Genomic DNA, 20,177 nt, shown 5'->3' with positions numbered 1-20,177 from the left:
TTCCAAACCAATCCACTAAGACATAGTCACAACACTGGATTACCACCACATCCACCTGCTGCACCCCAAAATAAGCTCAATGTCCACCTGCTACACCCCAAAACAGAGCTCAGCGTCCACCTGCTGCACCAAAAAACAGAGCTCCAAGTAGACCTGCTGCATCAAATTCGACACTACGACCACCGACGGTGCCTCGGTCAGAAGTCAACGGCAGATACAAATCCTCCTCACTATTGCCGCCATGAGATCCTCAACTACATAGATCTGCTATAACTCTGCCATGTCCAATACAACCCGGTGAGCTGCAAACACCATCATGTGTGCGACTCTAGACGCATGTAAGTTGAATGAAGTCGATTCTTCTGAAAACTTAGGAACATTGCAATGCTTTATTAAACTCGTATGAACTTCTCGTATTTAAAAACAGAACAGAACAAATTATCTCATAGAGCATTGCACTTAAATGTAGGATAAAGACATGCCGCTGAACCTCATACCTGCCATTGAATGAAGTTCACCACATACGAAAAGGCATGGGACTTTTACAACAATTATGCAAGATATGTAGGGTTTGGCATATGCAAGAGGTCAAAACACATGACAAATGCCTACATTGTCTGCTCAAGAGAAGGGACGCACAAGCAGACTGTGTCATATTATCACCGAAAACATCAGAAGACATCAAAAAGGATTGGCTGCAAGGCAAAGATTAGAGTAAAAAAAGGAAGCATGGCAAATTTGTGATAGAAATGGGTGAACTCAACCACAATCACAAGATGCTGGAAAGCCCCGGGATGCTTTTGCACATGTGATCGCACAAAAAAGACGATCCTTTGATAGATCAGTTAGTGAAAGACATGCAATTGGACAACCACACACATGCTCAGATGATGTCAACGCTATCGCGTATGTCTAGTGGTCTGCAGTACATGGGACATACTAGCCGCGACTGGGTAAACAAGTAAGCACGCCACAGAGCATATCACTTGAACATTCTGTCGGTAATTGTTCCCTGTTTGATGAGATGAGTTTGCATTGTGTTCGAAAATGCAGGAAACAAAAGTTTGCCAGAGAAGAGTCCGAAGATGATGTCAAGAAACTTCTAGATTTCTTTGAGAAGATGCAGAAGATAAACCTAGAGTTCTTCTATGATTATGACGTTGATGCAGATAACCGTGTAAGAAACGTCTTTTGGGCCAACACAAGTTGCAAAGGATGGTATGAAGATTTTGGAGACTGCGTTACATTTGACACGACGTATAAAACTAACAAATTTCACATGCCGCTGGGAGTCTTCGTGGGAGTGAACCATCATCTACAGAGCACCATATTTGTTGTTGCCCTCGTGCGAGATGAAACAATACCATCATTTGAGTGGGCTTTTAGAACATTTCTAAGGTGTATGCACAACAAGCCGCCAATCTGCATGCTCACAGGTACAAAAAAACAACACCTGCATACTTACGTTTGTTTGGTGCACTTAAATTTCTTCCATCTATCTTACACACACAAACAACTTAATAAAAAACACTATTTGTGCCTTCTTAGACCAGTGTTCTCCGATGAAGGCAGCATTAAAAACTATCCTCCCACATACTCTGCATAAGTTGTGTCGGTGGCATATCATGAAGAAGAACAAAGACCACCTCGCCTTGCTGTATAAGGCGCATGAGAAACTCAAGGATGACCTCAATGCGGTGCTGAACCACCCACTAATTCCGTCAGAATTTGAACGAGCATGGAAGGACCTCATTCAGAGATACAACTTGCAAGATGATGAAGTGATGAATTCGCTGTTGGATGACAGGCACGAGTGGATCTCGGCTTACTACAAGGAAATTTTATGTGCTCGGATGACTTCCACACACAGAAGCGAGAGCATGAACCGCATACTGAAGAATTTTTTTGTCAAAGAGAAGCATGATCTCCATCTATTTGCTCAGCAGGTGGACAAGTGCATTCATACCAGGAAGGCCATCGAGCATGCAGAGACAGTAGCAAATGAGGTAAACAAAATGTCAATCAAAAACTGCTAAAATATAACTACAAAAACAAACAATTTTTTCATTTCTTTGTTTTGTAACAGAGCATTTCTGATCATGCAGTCAGAGGTGAAGACAACAACCCAGTTTGGGTTCGAAGTTCAGCTATCAAAAGTGTATACAAGGGCAGTGTTTGCAGATTTCAAAGAAACACTCTACCGTAGCACTGCATTCAGAGCAGAACGGTGCCCTGAGAACCCGACAAAGTATCTCGTACACCACTACAACAGATTAGATGCATTTGACTAGGCAAGGCATAATTCCCAAGTGGTCTTAGATGAAAAGAAAGGTGTCTACGAATGTGAGTGCAAACTTTGGACACACACAGGTGAGACTCCTAGCAAAAAAAATCTAGTTTCTGATAGTCATGCACGAAAGCTCACTTACTGAACTTTAAAAGTCCACATGCATGAGTAATTCACAAAACCAAATGAAGTTCACTTCTTAAAAATGAACAAATAACGAAAAAAATGTGTTTATTAATTTCATGCAGTTCACCTACAAAACAAAGGAAATCATGTGTTTGTCTGCAGGGCTCTTTGCGTCCATGTGTTATGCATGCTTTCTCATTTGAGAGTACTCAAGATTATTGAGGTGTACATCATGAAAAGATACACCCGTAACGCAAGATCGAATGCAACATTTGATAGAAGAGACTACGAACAAACAGCACTAGATGAAACCTCGCTTTTTTGCCATAGAAAATTGCTGACAAAAATAGCAATGGACCTTGCAAATAGAGCGACAAGGTCCGACGCTGGGTTCCACAGAGCGCTGTCTGGTATGAGGGCACTGATCAAGGAAGTTGATGTGCTCAACGAAGAAGAAGAAGCATCAAAACTAAAGCAAGCAGAGAAATCCCAGCATGACAATAATGCCGAGCAAGTAGAAAATACTGAACACAACGGAATTGGTGCTATCAAAAAAGAAATAATTCTTCCACCTCCTGTTTCAAACACAAGAGGAAGGAAAAAAGAGGGCGACACAACCTGTCGTGGAAATATCATGGAAGATGTCCTAGTGTGAGGACTTAGTCGTGAGGCCAACGCATCTATGTGGTAGCTTGAGAGGGTTTGAGTGGAATCGAGAGACGCAACGCAAGACAAAGGTTTAGACAACTTCGGGCCCCGGGAAACATCATCCGGTAACAACCCTACATGCTGTTTGAGGCTATCTCTCATTATGATCATGAGGAAGTTGCCGTAAACCGGCTCTCCCTGTTAACCCTAACCCTTTAAGATTGTTTCTTCTTACTTCTCCCTCTTTGGGGAGCCCTGCCCCTCCTTATATATGTTGAAGGGGCGGGTTACATGTAGAGTGCAACTCGGACTTAAGACTTAACTATTATGACTTCTCTTCTTGGGCTTCTTAACATCTTGGGCTTCATGACGTCTCGGGCTTCATAACTCCTGGCAACCCAGTTACTGCGGCCTGCCGAGAGTTAACTGGTGCCGGTTTAAGACAGTCTGCCGGGAGTTAACTGGTGCCGGGTTAAGATGGTCTGCCGGTTTAAGAATGTCTGCCGAGTTATCATCTGACTTAACTCCTGTCTGTCTTAATTGTCAGCCGGTTTAACAACCTGCCGATTTACTGTCTGGCTTAACACCAATCGGTTTACCACCTGCCTTAACACCTGCCGATCTACCACCTGCTTTAACACCGACCGGTTTACTAAGTCCCAACCGGGTTATAACTCCGGTCGGATCATACTGCGGGGTATATCCCCGACATTAGCCCCCAGTTTAATTTGGATTTATCCATGTTAAACTGATCTTGATTATCCTTAAGTCCTTGTCACTTCCTTCTTCTATAAAATTCGAGTCAATAGACCAGCTTCATAATCAATTTGCTGACATCGGTTTGTCATAGAGAAATATTGTGAAGAATAACTCCTTTGACTTCAACTCCCAATGCTTAACAAAAATATTGGCCTTTGAAATACTCATTTGATCTTCAGCCGGTTTAAGAATGTAGAACTTGCCGGTTTAAGAATGTAGAACTTTGCCGGTTTAAGACTTGAACTTGCCGGTTTATCATTGCCGGTTTACAAATATTGAAGCCACCGGGTCATAATTGTAGTTAACATCAAGCTTGAAAATATACCTCTTATATGCCTATCACTTGTAGCCCCCAAGTCTTAAGAAGGTAGCATAGCAACAGCTTAAGACTTGCTTCAATATGAATGCCACAAGCTTGAAGAAATCCAGGTTGTTCATCTCAATCACCAGTCAGAACTGACTATTCCACATATGTAGCCCCCAAGTGCTGGGTTGTCATGCTTGCAACAACCTGGGACTTGAAATTGCCTTATGCTCATAAAAAAATCAACCACTGTAGCCCCCAAGGGCCGGGTTATTATGCAATAATGAGCAGAGACTTTGTAAATATGATCATGTAAACTTGAGAAGCAATATGTAGCCCCCAAAGGCCGGCTCAATAAGAAAATATTGAGCTGGGACTTGATATATTCTTCAATGAAAATAACATCATATGATGTAACCCCCATCATGGGGCTTGAACCCACGTCCACAAGGTTAAGAGCCTTGTGCTTTACCAACTAAGCAGTGGATCCTTTAATAATAGATGAAAATCTGTGTACCTTGAATTGTTGACAGGAGCAATTGGTAGCCCCCAAGGGCCGGCTCATTATGATGTGATGAGTCGGGTCTTCAATAAGTGAGCAAACAATGACTTTGCATTAGCCCCCAAGTGTCATGGTGCATGCTTGCAGCGACATGAGACTTGCATATTTGATGTAATCTCAACTTGAATAATGTAGCCCCCAAGTGCCGGGTCGTAAGCCTGCAGCGACTCGGGACTATTCCTTCAATTGTAGAATAAATCATATCCATTGATAATATAACAGCCATTGCACTAAAGCGACTTTGAAAACCTGTGACATTGAATCACATCGTTGGTTTACCAACTTTTTGTAGTAAGGGTGATAACACAAATCTTGAGTATTGATAACTCCTCCCATGTTTTGTCGGTTTATAATAAAGCCGTACCGGGTTGTAATAAACACCGGATTATCCGTATATAATACTGGCAACTTATAGTCGAAACCAGGCCGGGTCAATAAGCACCGGATTATAACTGATCATGTACTGACAACTTGTAGTTGAAAGCCAAGCCGGGTCAATAAACACCGGTTTATCACAAGATATTATAAGCCTTATCAAAGGAGAAAAAACTTGGCAAATAAAAGCATATGAAAACTTGTAGTCGAGGCTTTTCACGGGCTGCCAGGCCCCAAATTCGAGGCTTTTCATGGGCTGCCAGGCCGCTGAGTTAAACCATTTTACAAAGCCTTTTAAAATGGACCTCAAACTTTAACCAATCGTCATTTTAACTTTGACAAGTTCAGGGTCTATGAGATTGACTTGTCAAAAGTTTGGCGGGTCATACCAGGTTTACCTGGACGGAGTGGCTTACTTAAAAAGGCAGGCTAACCCGGGGTTTTAGGTGTATACACCAGGCTTCCAAGCCATGACTTGATAGCCTATTACAAGTGTAGATTCTTTGTTCATTGCGAAGCAAAGAATCCCCAAGCAATATTTTGAGCTGTGCTCAGTGGGTGCCTATGTTTGAGTTGTGCTGTGCAACAGACTCTCTTTGGCCCCTTATGATCATATTGGCTTGATAGCCGGATTATCGAAGTAACCAGCGCTGTGCTCTTATGATAATATTGGCTTGATAGCCGGATCAAGAGGGTAGTAACACTATGTTCTCTTTGGTGAATACACCTATGTTTGAACAGGAAGTCCCCAAATGATATTGTGAGCTGTGCTCAAGGGGTACCTATGTTTGAGCTGTGCTTTTGCAACAAACTCTCTTTGGCCTCTGTAATTTTTCCGGAAAACTCGAACTTGCGAGAGATTATTCTTTTTGAACCGGAAATTCTTAAACCGGATACTAAGAGCTTCAAAGCTTTATGGGAGATAGCTTTCCCTTGAACCGGATTTCAAACCGGAATCCTTCTTTTTAAGCCGAAAATTTTCTGACGACCTTTAAATTTGCACCAATATGGCGGTTTAGGGTCCTGCATTAGATAACTTTGCAAACCGGAGTAATTGCTCTTTTAAAGAAAGCAATATATAATATAAAAATATACTGGATGGATTTCACCTGATATATTAGGTCAAAAATTATCCACCGCAGAGTTGATCATCACCACGGTAAAGCTGAAATCAATCATGGGCGGGTCGACCGTGGGAGCAGACAGATGAGTCGGCCGCAATATTATAAACCGGTGTGAAAGGGCGAGTCAATCGCAGGCACAATCCCAGCGAGTTGATGTAGATTAAGCTGCACGGGCGGCGGTTTGTGCACACTTGTTCAACGGCAAGCTGGTGCGGTCACCGATGCATGATGATGCTAACGCATACTCCATAAGCACGGCATGGACAAACGCTAGTGCAAAATTAATGCTGACGCGCGCACTTTTTGCTACACCTTTGTAAGGAATAATGGTCCTGTGAAAAGAAAATATCATAGACCAGAGTAATTGTTCTCAAACAATTTAATATGTGTTGATAAAATATATAGAAAAGACAGCACCTGGTGATTTGTCAGACAAATGCGGGCACCGACATTGGACGATATAGTCGGACGAAAAGAGTTCTCAGATATACTGTTAACTTTGTCCGATCTTTTAAATCGACGGACGCGTCTGACAACCTCATGGAATAGTATTCTGCACCATGGTCTTCCTGTAGTCAAAATACAGACTAGTAGTTGGAGTACTAGTACTGCCTCTGATCTTTTTTCTTGGCGTTTATGCTTATCCCGCATACCACAGCAAAAATCAGATTGCCTTATTCCTCTTTGCATGCACACAGGTTTCTCTATCCCGTCCCTCTCTCTGTGGATGTGCATGCGCCTGCATGCGTTTCTCCTTCTCTCTCTCTCTCTCTCTCGCTCTCTCTCTTTTGCACACCCGTACAAGTTTTGTCTGAGCAAGCAGCTTGAGAGCCTTTTGTTGTGTTGGGTAGCTTTAGGTGCGTACTTGCTTCTTCATTATTTTAATATTGCATGCTCCTCCTTTGTTCTGATTGCACCAAGTCACTACTTATGGAATCCTTCTTAGTCTTTGGCTTCTGAAGCTCACAATGGTATCTAGCAGCTGCAGTCGTTGTAATGGAAATGAGGGAGGCTTGCTATGACCCGGGCGGGGCCGAGGGCGGCGAGGCCAGCGCAGCGGTGGCTCGGAAGCAGAGCGATGAAAACAGGACCACATGCAGCAAGGCGAGTGCAGCTGCGGCTTGGTATGGAAACGACATCTTGAGGCGGCACAACCGGTTTGAGGGTGGAACTGCGGCTGCAAAAAATGCTCCAGCGAGGTGAAACTGCGGCCATTGGAAGCAAGGTTGAGCTTGGAGGACGACAGCTATAGCAAGAAAACCAGCGGGGGACTCACGACCGAAGATGAGGCGAGGCACATGGCTGCGGCTGAAGCGGACTGCAGCGTTGGTCTTGACCCGGCAAGGCGGTTTGGGACAAGCGGCGAACTGAGGCGGCCCGAGATGGCGGCAGCGGCAACTTGGTCGACTTAGCGAGGCCACAGAGACAGCGTAGTCGACTCGTGGCCGGCCACGGCCGGAGACAACCCAGCAGGGGCTTGGCTGTTTGAAGGCGTGGCCGAGCCATGTCGAGGTCACAGGTGCGATGGAGGCGGTGCCTTGGGGATGAGGCAACAACCGGGAGGTGGGTCACAACGGCCGAGTCCGTAGCAGCAAGGGTGAACCGACGGAAGCCAGAGCGGTTCACGGGAGACTCGCGGCAGCTCAAGGCAGTTCATGAAGCGGAAACGGGCCGGCACCCCACGTGGTGACTCGGGGCATCATGAGGAAGATGGCGATGACGGTTCAAGGACAAGACGGGCGGAACCACAGTGACGTGGACCGGCATCGGAGACGGCTCGGAAATGCGTCTGGCAGGCCCGCGATGGCGAGATGGTGCTGAAACGCAGCCGCGGCCTAAGGGCTCCCGTGACCCGACAAAGAGCCACTACGGTCGCGGAGTCCCTGTGCAGGTTGGAGCAGAGGCGTTTGATAACCCACAAGTATAGGGGATCGCAACAGTTTTTGATAAGTAAGAGTGTCGAACCCAACGAGGAGCTAAAGGTAGAACAAATATTCCCTCAAGTTCTATCGACCAGCGATACAACTCTACGCACGCTTGACGTTCGCTTTACCTAGAACAAGTATGAAACTAGAAGTACTTTTTAGGTGTTGTTGGATAGGTTTGCAAGATAATAAAGAGCAAGTAAATAAAAAGTAGGGGCTGTTGTAAGTAAAGAAGCAATAAAGTAAATATAGCGAGTGTGGAAAAGTGGTGGTAGGACTTGCGAAATTTCCCCTAAGCAATTGACTACTTTACTAGACCGATAGCAAGTATTATGTGGGAGAGGCCACAGCTAGCATGTCATCCCTGACTTGGAATTCTATGCACTTATGATTGGAACTATTAGCAAGCATCCGCAACTACTAATGTTCATTAAGGTAAAACCCAACCATAGCATTAAAATATATTGGTCCCCCTTTAATACCGTATGGATCAATTTCTATGCTAGGTTGAAGCTTCTGTCACTCTTGCCCTCCAATACATAGTCCTATCAACATACAACTAACCCTAGGGTGTGATCGACGCGTGCAATCATATGATGGGCACCAAAGGACAGCAACATAACCACAACCAAATTAAATCAATCATAGCAATTCATCAACCACCGATAGGACAACGAAAATCTACTCAGACATCATAGGATGGCAACACATCATTGGATAATAATATGAAGCATAAAGCACCATGTTCAAGTAGAGGGTACAGCGGGCTGCGGGAGAGTGGACCACTGTAGATAGAGGGGGGAAGGTGATGGAGATGTTGGTGAAGATGGCGGAGGTGTTGGTATAGATCGCGGTGATGATGATGGCCCCCGGCGGCGTTCCGGCGCCACCGGAAGCGAGGGGGAGAGAGCCCCCCTCCTTCTTATTCTTCCTTGACCTCCTCCCTAGATGGGAGAAGGGTTTCCCCTCTGGTCCATGGCCTCCATGGAACGGGAGGGGCGATAGCCCCTTCGAGATTGGATCTGTCTCTCTGTCTCTCTCTGTTTCTGCGTTCTTAGATTCTTCCCTTTCACCATTTCTTATATTCCCGGAGATCCGTAACTCCGATTGGGATGAAATTTTAACATGATCTCTATCCGGATATTAGCTTTCTTGCGGAGAAAGAAGGGCATCAACCTCCTTACAGGGTGGCCACGAGGGTCAGGGGCGCGCCTGACTCCCTGGGGCGTGCCCCCTACCTCGTGGGCCCCTCGAGCATCGTCTCGCGTGGATTTTTCTTCCCAAAAATCATATATATTCCAAAAAAAATCGCCGTGAGTTTTTATTCTGTTCGGACTCCGTTTGATATGGATATTCTGCGAAACAAAAAACATGTAACAAACAGGAACTGGCACTGGGCACTGGATCAATATGTTAGTCCCAAAAATAGTATAAAATGTTGCCAAAAGTATATGAAAGTTGAATAATGTTGGCATGGAACAATCAAAAATTATATATACGACAGAGACGTATCAGCGACAGGTGCGCCACAACAAGGGTCCAGCAGCAACACGAAACGGCGACTCACGATGCAGACGGTTTAGAAGCGGGACTGGCGTGGCTGTTCGACCGGCGGCGGGCTGGAGAAACTTCGGCGGCTCAGAACGGATGAAGCGGTGCATCAATTGCCGCTGTGAGGGCGATGGCGGCTCGTAGACACGGCGAACTGGCGGAGAGACAAATGCATCCGGCAAGGGTGACTCAGGGCCACGCCGACGGGTTAAATGGGGCGGTTTAAGGAAAACTCCCCGGGGCGGGGATTCACCAGTGGTACAGTCAGACCATCATGGCTCGGTAGCGCGGCAATGACTTGATGTGGAGCGTGGAAGCGAGGCCGACTCCGCGCGACTGAGACCTTTCTCCGGGTCGTGCTTGGTTTGATCTGCTCAATTTGTCGTTGCACGCCGGATTAGCACTAGCATCTCACGTAGTGATTGAAGACTGAAAAAATATTTTCGATTGATGATGGTCTGAGCAGAAGTAGCTGCAACGGAGATTTAGCGCAGAACATCAACGGTCTGTAGGTGTAGTGGAGACAAACCGGAGGTGGAGCGAGGTGACTCGTTCTCGGCGGATTGGTACAGCTCAGAAACCGCGACATCGAATACAAGCAGCGGAAACCAGGTCGCCATCGCGGAGGTGGACGGCCCGGCCACAACAGCACGGCGTCTCACCAGAGGGGTAAGACGGTGGCGAAGACGCGAGGCACCGAGCAGCCCAACGAGGCAGTGTAGGAAGATAGCAGCTCTGCTCTGATGCGGCTGAGAGGGAGCCACGGCGCGGTAGGAGAAGCGCTGGCAGTCAACGGCGACGACCGGCCCAGCGGCGATGGGAGGCCGTAGCGGCTCGGAACAAGTGGGTGGTTCGAGGGCGCATGCGCAGTTGATGGATGAGTCCGGGTTACGGACGGCTCTGTTTCCTTTCCTTGACTCTTTCCTTGACTTTGATTTTTTATTCTAATTTGCTGCAGCACGTCCGGCCCTCTGATCCGGCTTAGTTCCAATGTCTATCTTGTCTTCAATTCGGTTTCACCGGATCATCCAGACGTAGAGGCGCGTACTGCTGTATAACTCCAGCTTTAATCCAAAAGCAATGACTTATCGGCTCTGCCTATGGCTATCCCATGCCGGTTTATCCTGTGCGATTTCCTCTGTGCCGGTTCAACTGATTAATCACGAGCTTCTTGATCCCTCGGAGAGATCCCTTCAAGAACTCAACACCACCGTGCGCTCGCCCCACGGTGGGTGCCAACTGTTGTGGAAATATCACGGCAGATGTCCTAGTGTGAGGACTTAGTCGTGAGGCCAACACATCTATGTGGTAGCTTGAGAGGGGTTGAATGGAACCGAGAGACGCAACGCAAGACAAAGGTTTAGACAGCTTCGGGCCCCGGGAAACATCATCCGGTAACAACCCTACATGCTGTTTGAGGCTATCTCTCATTATGATCATGAGGAAGTCGCCGTAAACCGGCTCTCCCTGTTAACCCTAACCCTTTAAGATTGTTTCTTCTTACTTCTCCCTCTTTGGGGAGCCCTGCCCCTCCTTATATATGTTGAAGGGGCAGGTTACATGTAGAGTCCAACTCGGACTTAAGACTTAACTATTATGACTTCTCTTCTTGGGCTTCTTAACATCTTGGGCTTCATGACGTCTCGGGCTTCATAACTCCTGGCAACCTAGTTACCGCTGCCTGCCGGGAGTTAACTGGTGCCGGTTTAAGATAGTTTGCCGGGAGTTAACTGGTGCCGGTTTAAGATGGTCTACCGGTTTAAGATGGTCTGCCAGTTTAAGAATGTCTGCTGAGTTATCATCTGACTTAACTCCTGTCTGTCTTAACTGTCAGCCGGTTTAACAACCTGCCGGTTTACCGTCTGACTTAACACGAATCGGTTTACCACCTTCCTTAACACCTGCCGATTTACCACCTGCTTTAACACCCACCAGTTTACTAAGTCCCAACCGGGTTATAACTCTGGCCGGATCATACCGCGGGCTGTGAGTTATTCAACTAAACCATGTAAAGAGAAATGGTGTATAGAGTATACCATGTATATAGCAGTCTAGAGTAAAACATTGACACATTTTGATCCAAAAACCATGTAAAAATGCAGTTAGCTCACCGGCAGCACGAAGTTCAGAATAATAATTGAAGCAGTTCAGATCACAAAAGTGCTTCTTACAAAACACATCAAAAAGATGAAGCGTTCGACACGCAAAAGTACTTATTACAAATCAACCTCATAACCTTAACCAATCACATCAAACGTGATTCTAACCGTACGATCCTCGAGTTCAAAGAAGTTGAGGACAACAACTTGCTCAGATTTCAGGCCACTATAAATGACAAATACCTTCCACCCTTTCTGCACACACAGCAGCAACTTTCGTGCAGTGCACAACATGCAGACTTGGTACGCGTAGTGCAGGTACTCAACATTGGTGCAAGCAGTACAAATGACACCATTTGTACTACCAGGAAATATATATACTCCAAAATATAAAAATGCTTCAGATAAGGAAAAACAATTGACTACCCAGCTGCAACCAGGCCCCGACCAGTCCCGTAATAGGTCTGCACCTACAGTAGGTGATTCATTCAGAGCCACAATGCATGGAGCCGGGCACAAGTGGGCCCACAGGTCAGAGAGCATAGAGCAGCGCCCGCCGTGTATAAGCGCCCAAATAAGTAACTAGAGGAGTTCGATACCGCGGCTTCGCCAACACTTATAAACAGGTCGGGCGCGCCTTCCGTGGGCGAGGTGGGACAAAACATTAGGCCGCACACAACGCACGAGGAACCAGCCGTGCTCACAGGCCGACTTGGGCCCAATGCGTCTTACACCCCAACAAACCCACCAAATTCTCACAGCCCAAAAACAAACAAAGCCCAACGACGCACAACTATCAAGTAATTCCAGTACCCCCTCACCTAAAAAAATGCAGTCCACTGTGCAGTCCGGTATGGGACGAAGATGTGCTGTCAATAAAGCATTGCAGTTCGCTTAGACGAATATTTTTTCCAGCCATTCAAGAACACTACCACGGTGAATCTTTTCACTTGGCTACAATGATACAAACCCACGTCACACACGGGCTTGGTTGACACGCGCACGGGGTGTGACAGGGAGGCAACGGGGTGTGACGGACTTGCCTATACATGCGGCGCCACAGCATGTCGCGTCGCCGCCTGCTCCGGCTCGTTCTAGGATCGGCCACGCAGGCGGCCTCGCGCTAATGCACACAGTGCGCTTGGTTGACAGGCGCAGTGCAGATATTCTATTTTTTCAACAATAGGATGCACGCAACCCCAGAGCCACACCCTTAAGATAGACAGGGAGGCAACGGGGTGTGACGGACTCGCCTACGCATGCGGCGCCGCGGCACGCCACGTCGCCACCTCCTCCGGCTTGTTCCAGGCTCGGCCTCGTAGGGGTGTGGGGAGGGGGGCGACCCCCCCTCCCACCCCCCTGCGAGGCCGAGCACTAACGCACGCAGTGCGCTTGGTTGACAGGCGCAGTGCGGACATTCTGTTTTTCCAACAATAGGACACACGCAACCCTAGAGCCACACCCCTAAGATAGACAGGGAGGCGATGGGGTGTGACGGACTCGCCTACGCATGTGGCGCCTCAGCCCGCCGCGTCGCCGCCTACTCCGGCTCGTTCCAGGTTCAGCCTCGCCAGGGGGGTGGGGAGGGGGGTCACGACCCCCTCCCACCCCCCTGCCCGGCCTCGCGCTAATGCACGTAGTGCGCTTGGTTAACAGGCGCAGTGCAGACATTCTGTTTTTCCAACAATAGGACGCACACAACCCCAGAGCCACACCCGTAAGATAGACATGGAGGCGACGGGGTGTGACGGACTCGCCTACGCATGCGGTGCCACGGCACGCCGCATCGCCGCCTACTCTGGTTCGTTCCAGGCTCGGCCTCGCAGGGTGTGGGGAGGGGGTTCACGACCCCCCCTCCCACCCCCTGCTCGGCCTCGCGCTAACGCACACAGTGCGCTTGGTTGAGAGGCACAGTGCGGACATTCTGTTTTTCCAACGTCCATGACGCATGCAACCCCAGAGCTACACCCCTAAGATAGACTAGGAGGCGACAGAGTGTGACGGACTCGCCTACACACGCGACGCCGCGGCACGCTGCGTCGCCGCCTGCTCTGGCTCGTTCCAGGCTCGGCCTCGCAGGGGGTGGGAAGGGGGGGTCACGACCCCCTCCCACCCCTTGCCCGGCCTCGCGCTAACGCACGCAGTGTGTTAAGTACACGGAATACACGAGCAAAAAATCTATAGACAACTAAAAAAATGGGGGGGGGCAACCCCCCTACCTTAACGTACAAACAATAAAAAACCAACTACATGACGCATCTTTTAGGCAAAGCAGTGCATTTGGTTAGGCAAAAAGCAGTGCAGTATCATAAAGCAATGCAGTTTCGGGATACACACATGAACACAGGGTTGCGACAAGTGCAGCAAAAAAATAGGTGTAGCACAAACTTGTAGACAAATGCAATGCTTTTTGTTGGACGAAGAAGTTCGGCATCACATGCGATGTAGTTTATGGGACACATACGATACATATACGCGTGACAAATGCCAGTTCACACAGAACATGGTCGTCAACAAAATAAAAATATACACATATATACTGTATGAGTTATTTATATAAAATACACATAAACATACAAATTAGTCCATATACACTGCTGCAAAAAGCACACGAAAACACGCCAACAAAAAAAAGTCTTTTCATACATTATCTACCTTAGACAGCACACAATACACAACATGAACTCCTTTTTCTTGTCCATACACAGGCTTTTACCCAGTACGAACAATGCCAAAATGACTGTTACTGCATCTACGACTGCGACAGGGAAGTAAGCCCGAGGTCCGCAATCAGATCTCGTAGCTCAAGCGACATGTCTTCATAACAAAACATGTTCGAAGGATTGAACAGGAGCTGGAACATGTACTCCGCCTTCCAATCTTCAACAGCAGGCTGGAAAATAAAATAAAAAAATGCAGACCGGTGATTAAAAAAAAGGTTGTCATAAAGAAAAAAAAGTGAAAAAGTAAAATAATAAAATAAGCAACAAGAAAAAGAAGAAAACATAGAAGGTGTTACGTCGGATTTGATAATTCTCTCAACTAGACGTTGGCCGTCATACAACTGCGTCAACCTCATAACATAGATTCCGCACTCATTTGCTCCCTGTGCTGGCACGACTGGGTAAGAGGGCTTCTCTGCCAATTTAACCCAGTCAGGGTGGTTCTTCGATTCATACATTTTTCACCATAAATCGCCTTAAGCAGCTGAGTCATCCTCCTCATCTAGCAAAAAAAGGAAGCACAAGGTAAAAATAACACACATCACAGATCAAGTTACTATTCAGACAAACCAAAAAATACAAAAGTTGTTCTCAACGTCTAGACAATCCCTCTTTTAAATGCACGCGAGGTCATTTCCTTTTACCCTTTTTTACACAGATTATGGGGGGTGTGAGAAAATGCAGTTCTGTCACGCATATGTTGCAGTGCACTACATAAACTAGTGTGGTTCTATGTGTGCTAACATTGCATGTGCAATTTATAAAAAATGCAGTAGGAGAAACACAAAAAGCTTTGCACTTGGCAAGAAAAAATGACATACCACTTTAGTGCAATCTGAGTGGTAGTCAGTCCTGCGCCACTTTGTCGTGACATCAGGATGGCTAGTGTACTTCCTAGTGTCATGGATATCAAACGTCTGGCGATGCTGGTTCATCGTGTATAAGGAATAATGACCATCCTTGGAGCGCGACATCATAATCTGTTCACATAAGACAACAAAAATGAAAATGAAAAGTTCTTTCGACACGTAGCACCAGGACCACTGTTCCAAAAATAACTATAAAAAGAAATGCAACAAACTAGAAAAATAAATGACAGAAAACAATGAACTTACCAGTTTTGGATCCAACAGGTTTACGTCATCGCTCACAAAAACCTTGAACTGCTTAACTGCATCTTCTAAAACAAACAGGCTATGCACAACTGGCAACACAGGGTTTAAATCATCATCTCTCGTCACAAAGGTTTCCATTTGAAGAACGTACTGCACAGAAAAAAGAACAAAAAAAGGACATGAAAAAAGGATAAACAATGCATGCATGCATGGACATGAAAAAACGAGTACAATAGGGAAACATGACAGCACACGTTTACCGTGATAAATAAAGGTGAAAGTAGCACATGTTCACCGGAATGATAAACTAAACCCAATTTAGGGTCTTGCTTCTAGTACTTGATGACAAAATCCATGAGATACGAATCCATTAAAGCTTCTTTGCCAAATGTATTATAGATATAGTGAACGGTGTAAGTATCGACATCACCAAAAGGACTATTCACCATAAATAACACGTTCCTGCAGCAAACATACACAGATGGGATCAATAAAATTAAAATTAAAAACAAAACACACAAAAGGATGAAAGGCACACACATAAAACTTACTCATGGTATTTTGTTACAAAATCTTTGCTGAAAACAAGATCCTTTATTTTCCTCGCCTCATCAATATATTTGAACCTCGGAGGCTTCAATTTCTCTATAGAGCATCTCAACTTAAAAGCCCTCTCACCTGCCCTCTTGTTCGAAAATACTTCAACCTCATCCACAGGAGGACGATTAATTGCGGCACTCCTAGTCCTAGTGACGCGTTGACACGGCGTAACAAAATCATCATCATCAACATCAAATACATCGTGTGGAGAGCTAGGTCGAGAGACACTTCCACCATCAGGTCCAGACGCCACATCTGTGTTCAAACCATCTCCAGCCAAAGAACCAGAATTATCTAGAGAGATTTCAATGACACAATCCTCCATAACCACCTCAGAACCCTAGGACTCAAACAGTGACGTACATCCTTCATGAAGCCCCCCATCAAAATCTAAAACGTGTAGAAAAAACATGGAAACACTCAGCACAAAATACAAAACCAAAAAACATGTAATACATCTCATTAATATAAAAAATGCAGTTCACTAAAGAACATAATGCAGTCAACTTGTCTACACCAATGCAGCCCACTTGTCTACAGCAATGCAGCCCACTTGTACACAACAATGCAGCCCACTTATAAAGAACAATGCAGCTCACTTGCCCCAAAAATAAAATGCATCTCACTAACACAACAAAAAATATGCACATCCATTCTAAATCACGAACTTAACTAAATAAACTAGTAAAAAAAGCCCGTAAGAAGCGGAAGCAAGCAGTAGACAAAAAAATAAATAAAAGGGAGGATGAAGAAGTTCACTAAAACAACCTTTATCTGCAAAAATTAAAAGTGATGTTAAACCAAGGCAACACTTTCTCGATGTGAGCCAACTATAGAGCGTGGCCTTTCTGATGTAGCCAATGTGCTCCACCCCAAACTGAGCAACTCGAACACCATCCCAAGTCTGCAAGAATTGAAACATATAGAATCCACAATCATGACTGCAATAAAAAGAATAAAAAACATCAGTTTCACAAAATGAAATAAAAAAACTTGAGCAGTATGGTCGAGAGGGGTTGTACAGAACACACCCATTTCGCTGCATTGGGACAATGACATGTTTCAACACAAATCCATCAAGTGTAGGAGGATTTAGCAGCTCATCAGAACTTGAGCTTCCTTCTTTCCATGCACGCTTGATATTTTTAACCATCCTCCTAAAAATCCTGATCGCATCAGGGCTGCCAGGTTTATTGAGCGAGTCAAGAAATTCAAACCGCCTTTCTTTCACATTTAACGCAACTACACAATAATGACCAACGCCATCCCTCATCTCTGGCGGATCAAAAGTTGCAAAAAGGACCTGTTCGAAGCACGAAAAAATAATTAAAATTATTATAAGAAGAAGAAAAATAACACTATAAAAACAAACACACAAAATATAGTTTCGATACATAAAAACGTTACTCACCATATCCTTTTTATCAACACGCTCCTCAGCTTTTGAAGAGAACATCATTTTAACACTCCTGCCTACAGTACCACCATTTCAAATATTTGTCTGCCAAAAAAACAAAAAATCAAATAGTGCTCAAGCAAATAGGTCATCGCACGAAATCAGAAAAGAAAATCAAAAAATAAAACAAAAATTTCTGCATTCTTACACAAATATGGTACGGGGCAACCATTGTCGGAGATCCCTTAAACTTATCTATCATCAAAGAAACTCCAAGATCTACAAGGCTTGTAGTGAGCATCCCTTTATCCCAAAAGGATTGACCAACTTCGCCAATGGTAATATCAGCCATATCAGTTTTAAAAGCAATCATGTCCCTGATTTTTTCATGAAAAACTGAAACATAAGATACTAAAAATAACAACAACAAAGAAAAAGGGGTAAATACCAAAATTAGAAAATACATATGAACAAAACAATTTCTAAAAAACCATACTTCTTCTTCTTGTCCTTACGAACCCTCGTAACAGCAGCGTACAACTCATTTTATCTTTTTAGAAGAGCTGGATCAATGCTCGACGGTGTCACAACAGGAAGTTCGTCATCTATAATAAAAATATGAAGTTCACTTATCCAAAGAATGAAGTTCAAATATTAAGATAAGCAAATTCTGCTAGGTATTTTGAAAATCATAAACAAAAAATCAAGTTTCACTTATCATTAAACATCTAATGCATATACCATCATAATTAAGCAAAATTAATGAGAAAAACTTCAACTGCACTGTTCGAAACAAAACTCTTGCCTTCAGTGTCAGAGTCTTCATGCTGTTGTTCTTCAGAGCTGACAAAAACATTTTCTTGGCTAGGTTGCGACGAATCCACCACAACCTCACTGGACTGCCCTTCTGCGGCAACATCAACATTCTCTGGATTTACAATAGTCTGGTCAACCGCAATGTCCTTAGATACTTCAGCTACATGAGGCTCCACTCTCGATACTTCAGGAACATCGTTGGCCGCCAGACAAACAGGGGAAGCAACAACACTAACAGCAGGGACGACATTTTCCAGCGGCTTTTCAATGCCAAAATGAGAATCTTCATGCCGACTAGGGGAAACAGCATCGTGGGATTCTTGAGCTACAGAGGGATCTGCATAGTCGACGGCAACCGATGCAGAAGCATCAACACTGCTAGCACCATTAACAGCACAACCGCCCTAATTCAGATCAACGTGAACTTCCATGTTTTCTTATCCAGGCTGTGGAAAGTTTAAAAAACACACAATAACACAAAATTAGCGTGGAGATAATTAACACAGCAACACACAAGACACTTATGTCAAAAAGACTGCTGACAACATACACAGAACAACTGCAGTCCACGTGTGTAAAAACAACTACAACTGCAACCCACGTAAACGTAAAAAAGAACTGTAGTTCACTTTGTCAAATGCTGCAGTTCAGTTATGTTAAATACTGAAGCTTATGTATGTAAAACACTATGGACCACGCATGCGAAAAGAACTGCAATTCACTTCTGTCAAAGACTGATGCTCACACATGTAAAACTATTGCAGATAACATATGTAAATGAAAATACATATGAGTGAACATAACAGCGTACATCAAGTTTATAATAACAATAAAAAATTAGATTACAACCCACCAACAGAACAAGTAATACAACTATACCTTATCAGCTACAACATCCGGAGGGGACGATGCATCAGCCAAGACCTCATCCTTTCCAGAGCCATCGTAGGACTCTTTGTGCACATCACAAGCAGCAACACCAGTCTACGGGCATAGAACAAACCAAAAACGAAAATAAGATGGTAACGACCAAAAAAGAAAAAACTTCAACTATGCACAACCACTACACACTTTACAACCGTGAAGTACAGTAAAATACAATAAAATTGAAAGCAACAAATGCAAGTTCAAGAAGAGGGACGCATGGCAGAACAGACATGGAAGAAGTACTTGTACCTAACCAACTCCATCGTCCCTAGTTCGATGGACACTAGAAGATTCCACTCCAGCCTATCACAAAAAACAAAAAATAGTGAGGAGCAGTCCACATAATACACAAAAGAGGTTCAAAGCCACAAAAAAAACTAGAACATACATTATCAGCGCCAACGCCAACGTCCCGACGGTTCATTTCATCCAAAATATGCCCACCATCCTTCTCATACCGACCGCATTTTTCCTCTTGTGAATGTCTCAATTGAGCATACGAAGACCGAACATTCGTCACAGCAATCTTCAGGCCTTCAATCACGCCACAATCAAAATTTTGAGCATCAACAATATATTCATCTCGTGGGCCATGGCCAACAGGGAAAAAACCAGCAACTGTCCTCAACCTGTCACCAGAGGTTGGCAAATCTTCAGTCAACTTCAAAACCTTAAGAAGAAGCTCATCAATCTCCTTGTGTTTTTTGCCACCAACAAATGTTTGTTTAGAAGAGCTTCTATTATCAAACATCTGTCGAGCCATGAAACCACGAGTACGCGGCACCTCATCATCACAGGCAGGAAGCTGGCTACAGATAGCTCATAAAACCTAGCATGAGT

At 45.0% G+C, this 20,177-nt stretch overlaps 1 protein-coding gene across 1 annotated transcript; it reads left to right on the top strand.

Annotated features, from left to right (window-relative positions):
- Positions 1 to 908: 908 nt before the first annotated feature.
- Positions 909 to 3,068, top strand: LOC147985272 (protein FAR1-RELATED SEQUENCE 5-like). Its single transcript, XM_087541490.1, has 5 exons — positions 909 to 961; positions 1,054 to 1,436; positions 1,549 to 2,006; positions 2,106 to 2,248; positions 2,744 to 3,068. Exons 1-5 carry the CDS (start codon positions 909 to 911, stop codon positions 3,066 to 3,068), a joined length of 1,362 nt encoding a protein of 453 aa, XP_087397616.1.
- The last annotated feature ends 17,109 nt before the right edge of the window (positions 3,069 to 20,177 follow it).

The sequence above is a fragment of the Triticum urartu genome, chromosome 2A (genome assembly GCF_056163025.1).
Source record: "Triticum urartu cultivar PI428250 chromosome 2A, HENAU_Tu73, whole genome shotgun sequence".
In the NCBI taxonomy this organism is placed as follows: domain Eukaryota; kingdom Viridiplantae; phylum Streptophyta; class Magnoliopsida; order Poales; family Poaceae; genus Triticum; species Triticum urartu.
Note: the sequence above shows the minus strand (reverse complement) of the source record. Positions and strands in the feature narration are given on the sequence as shown.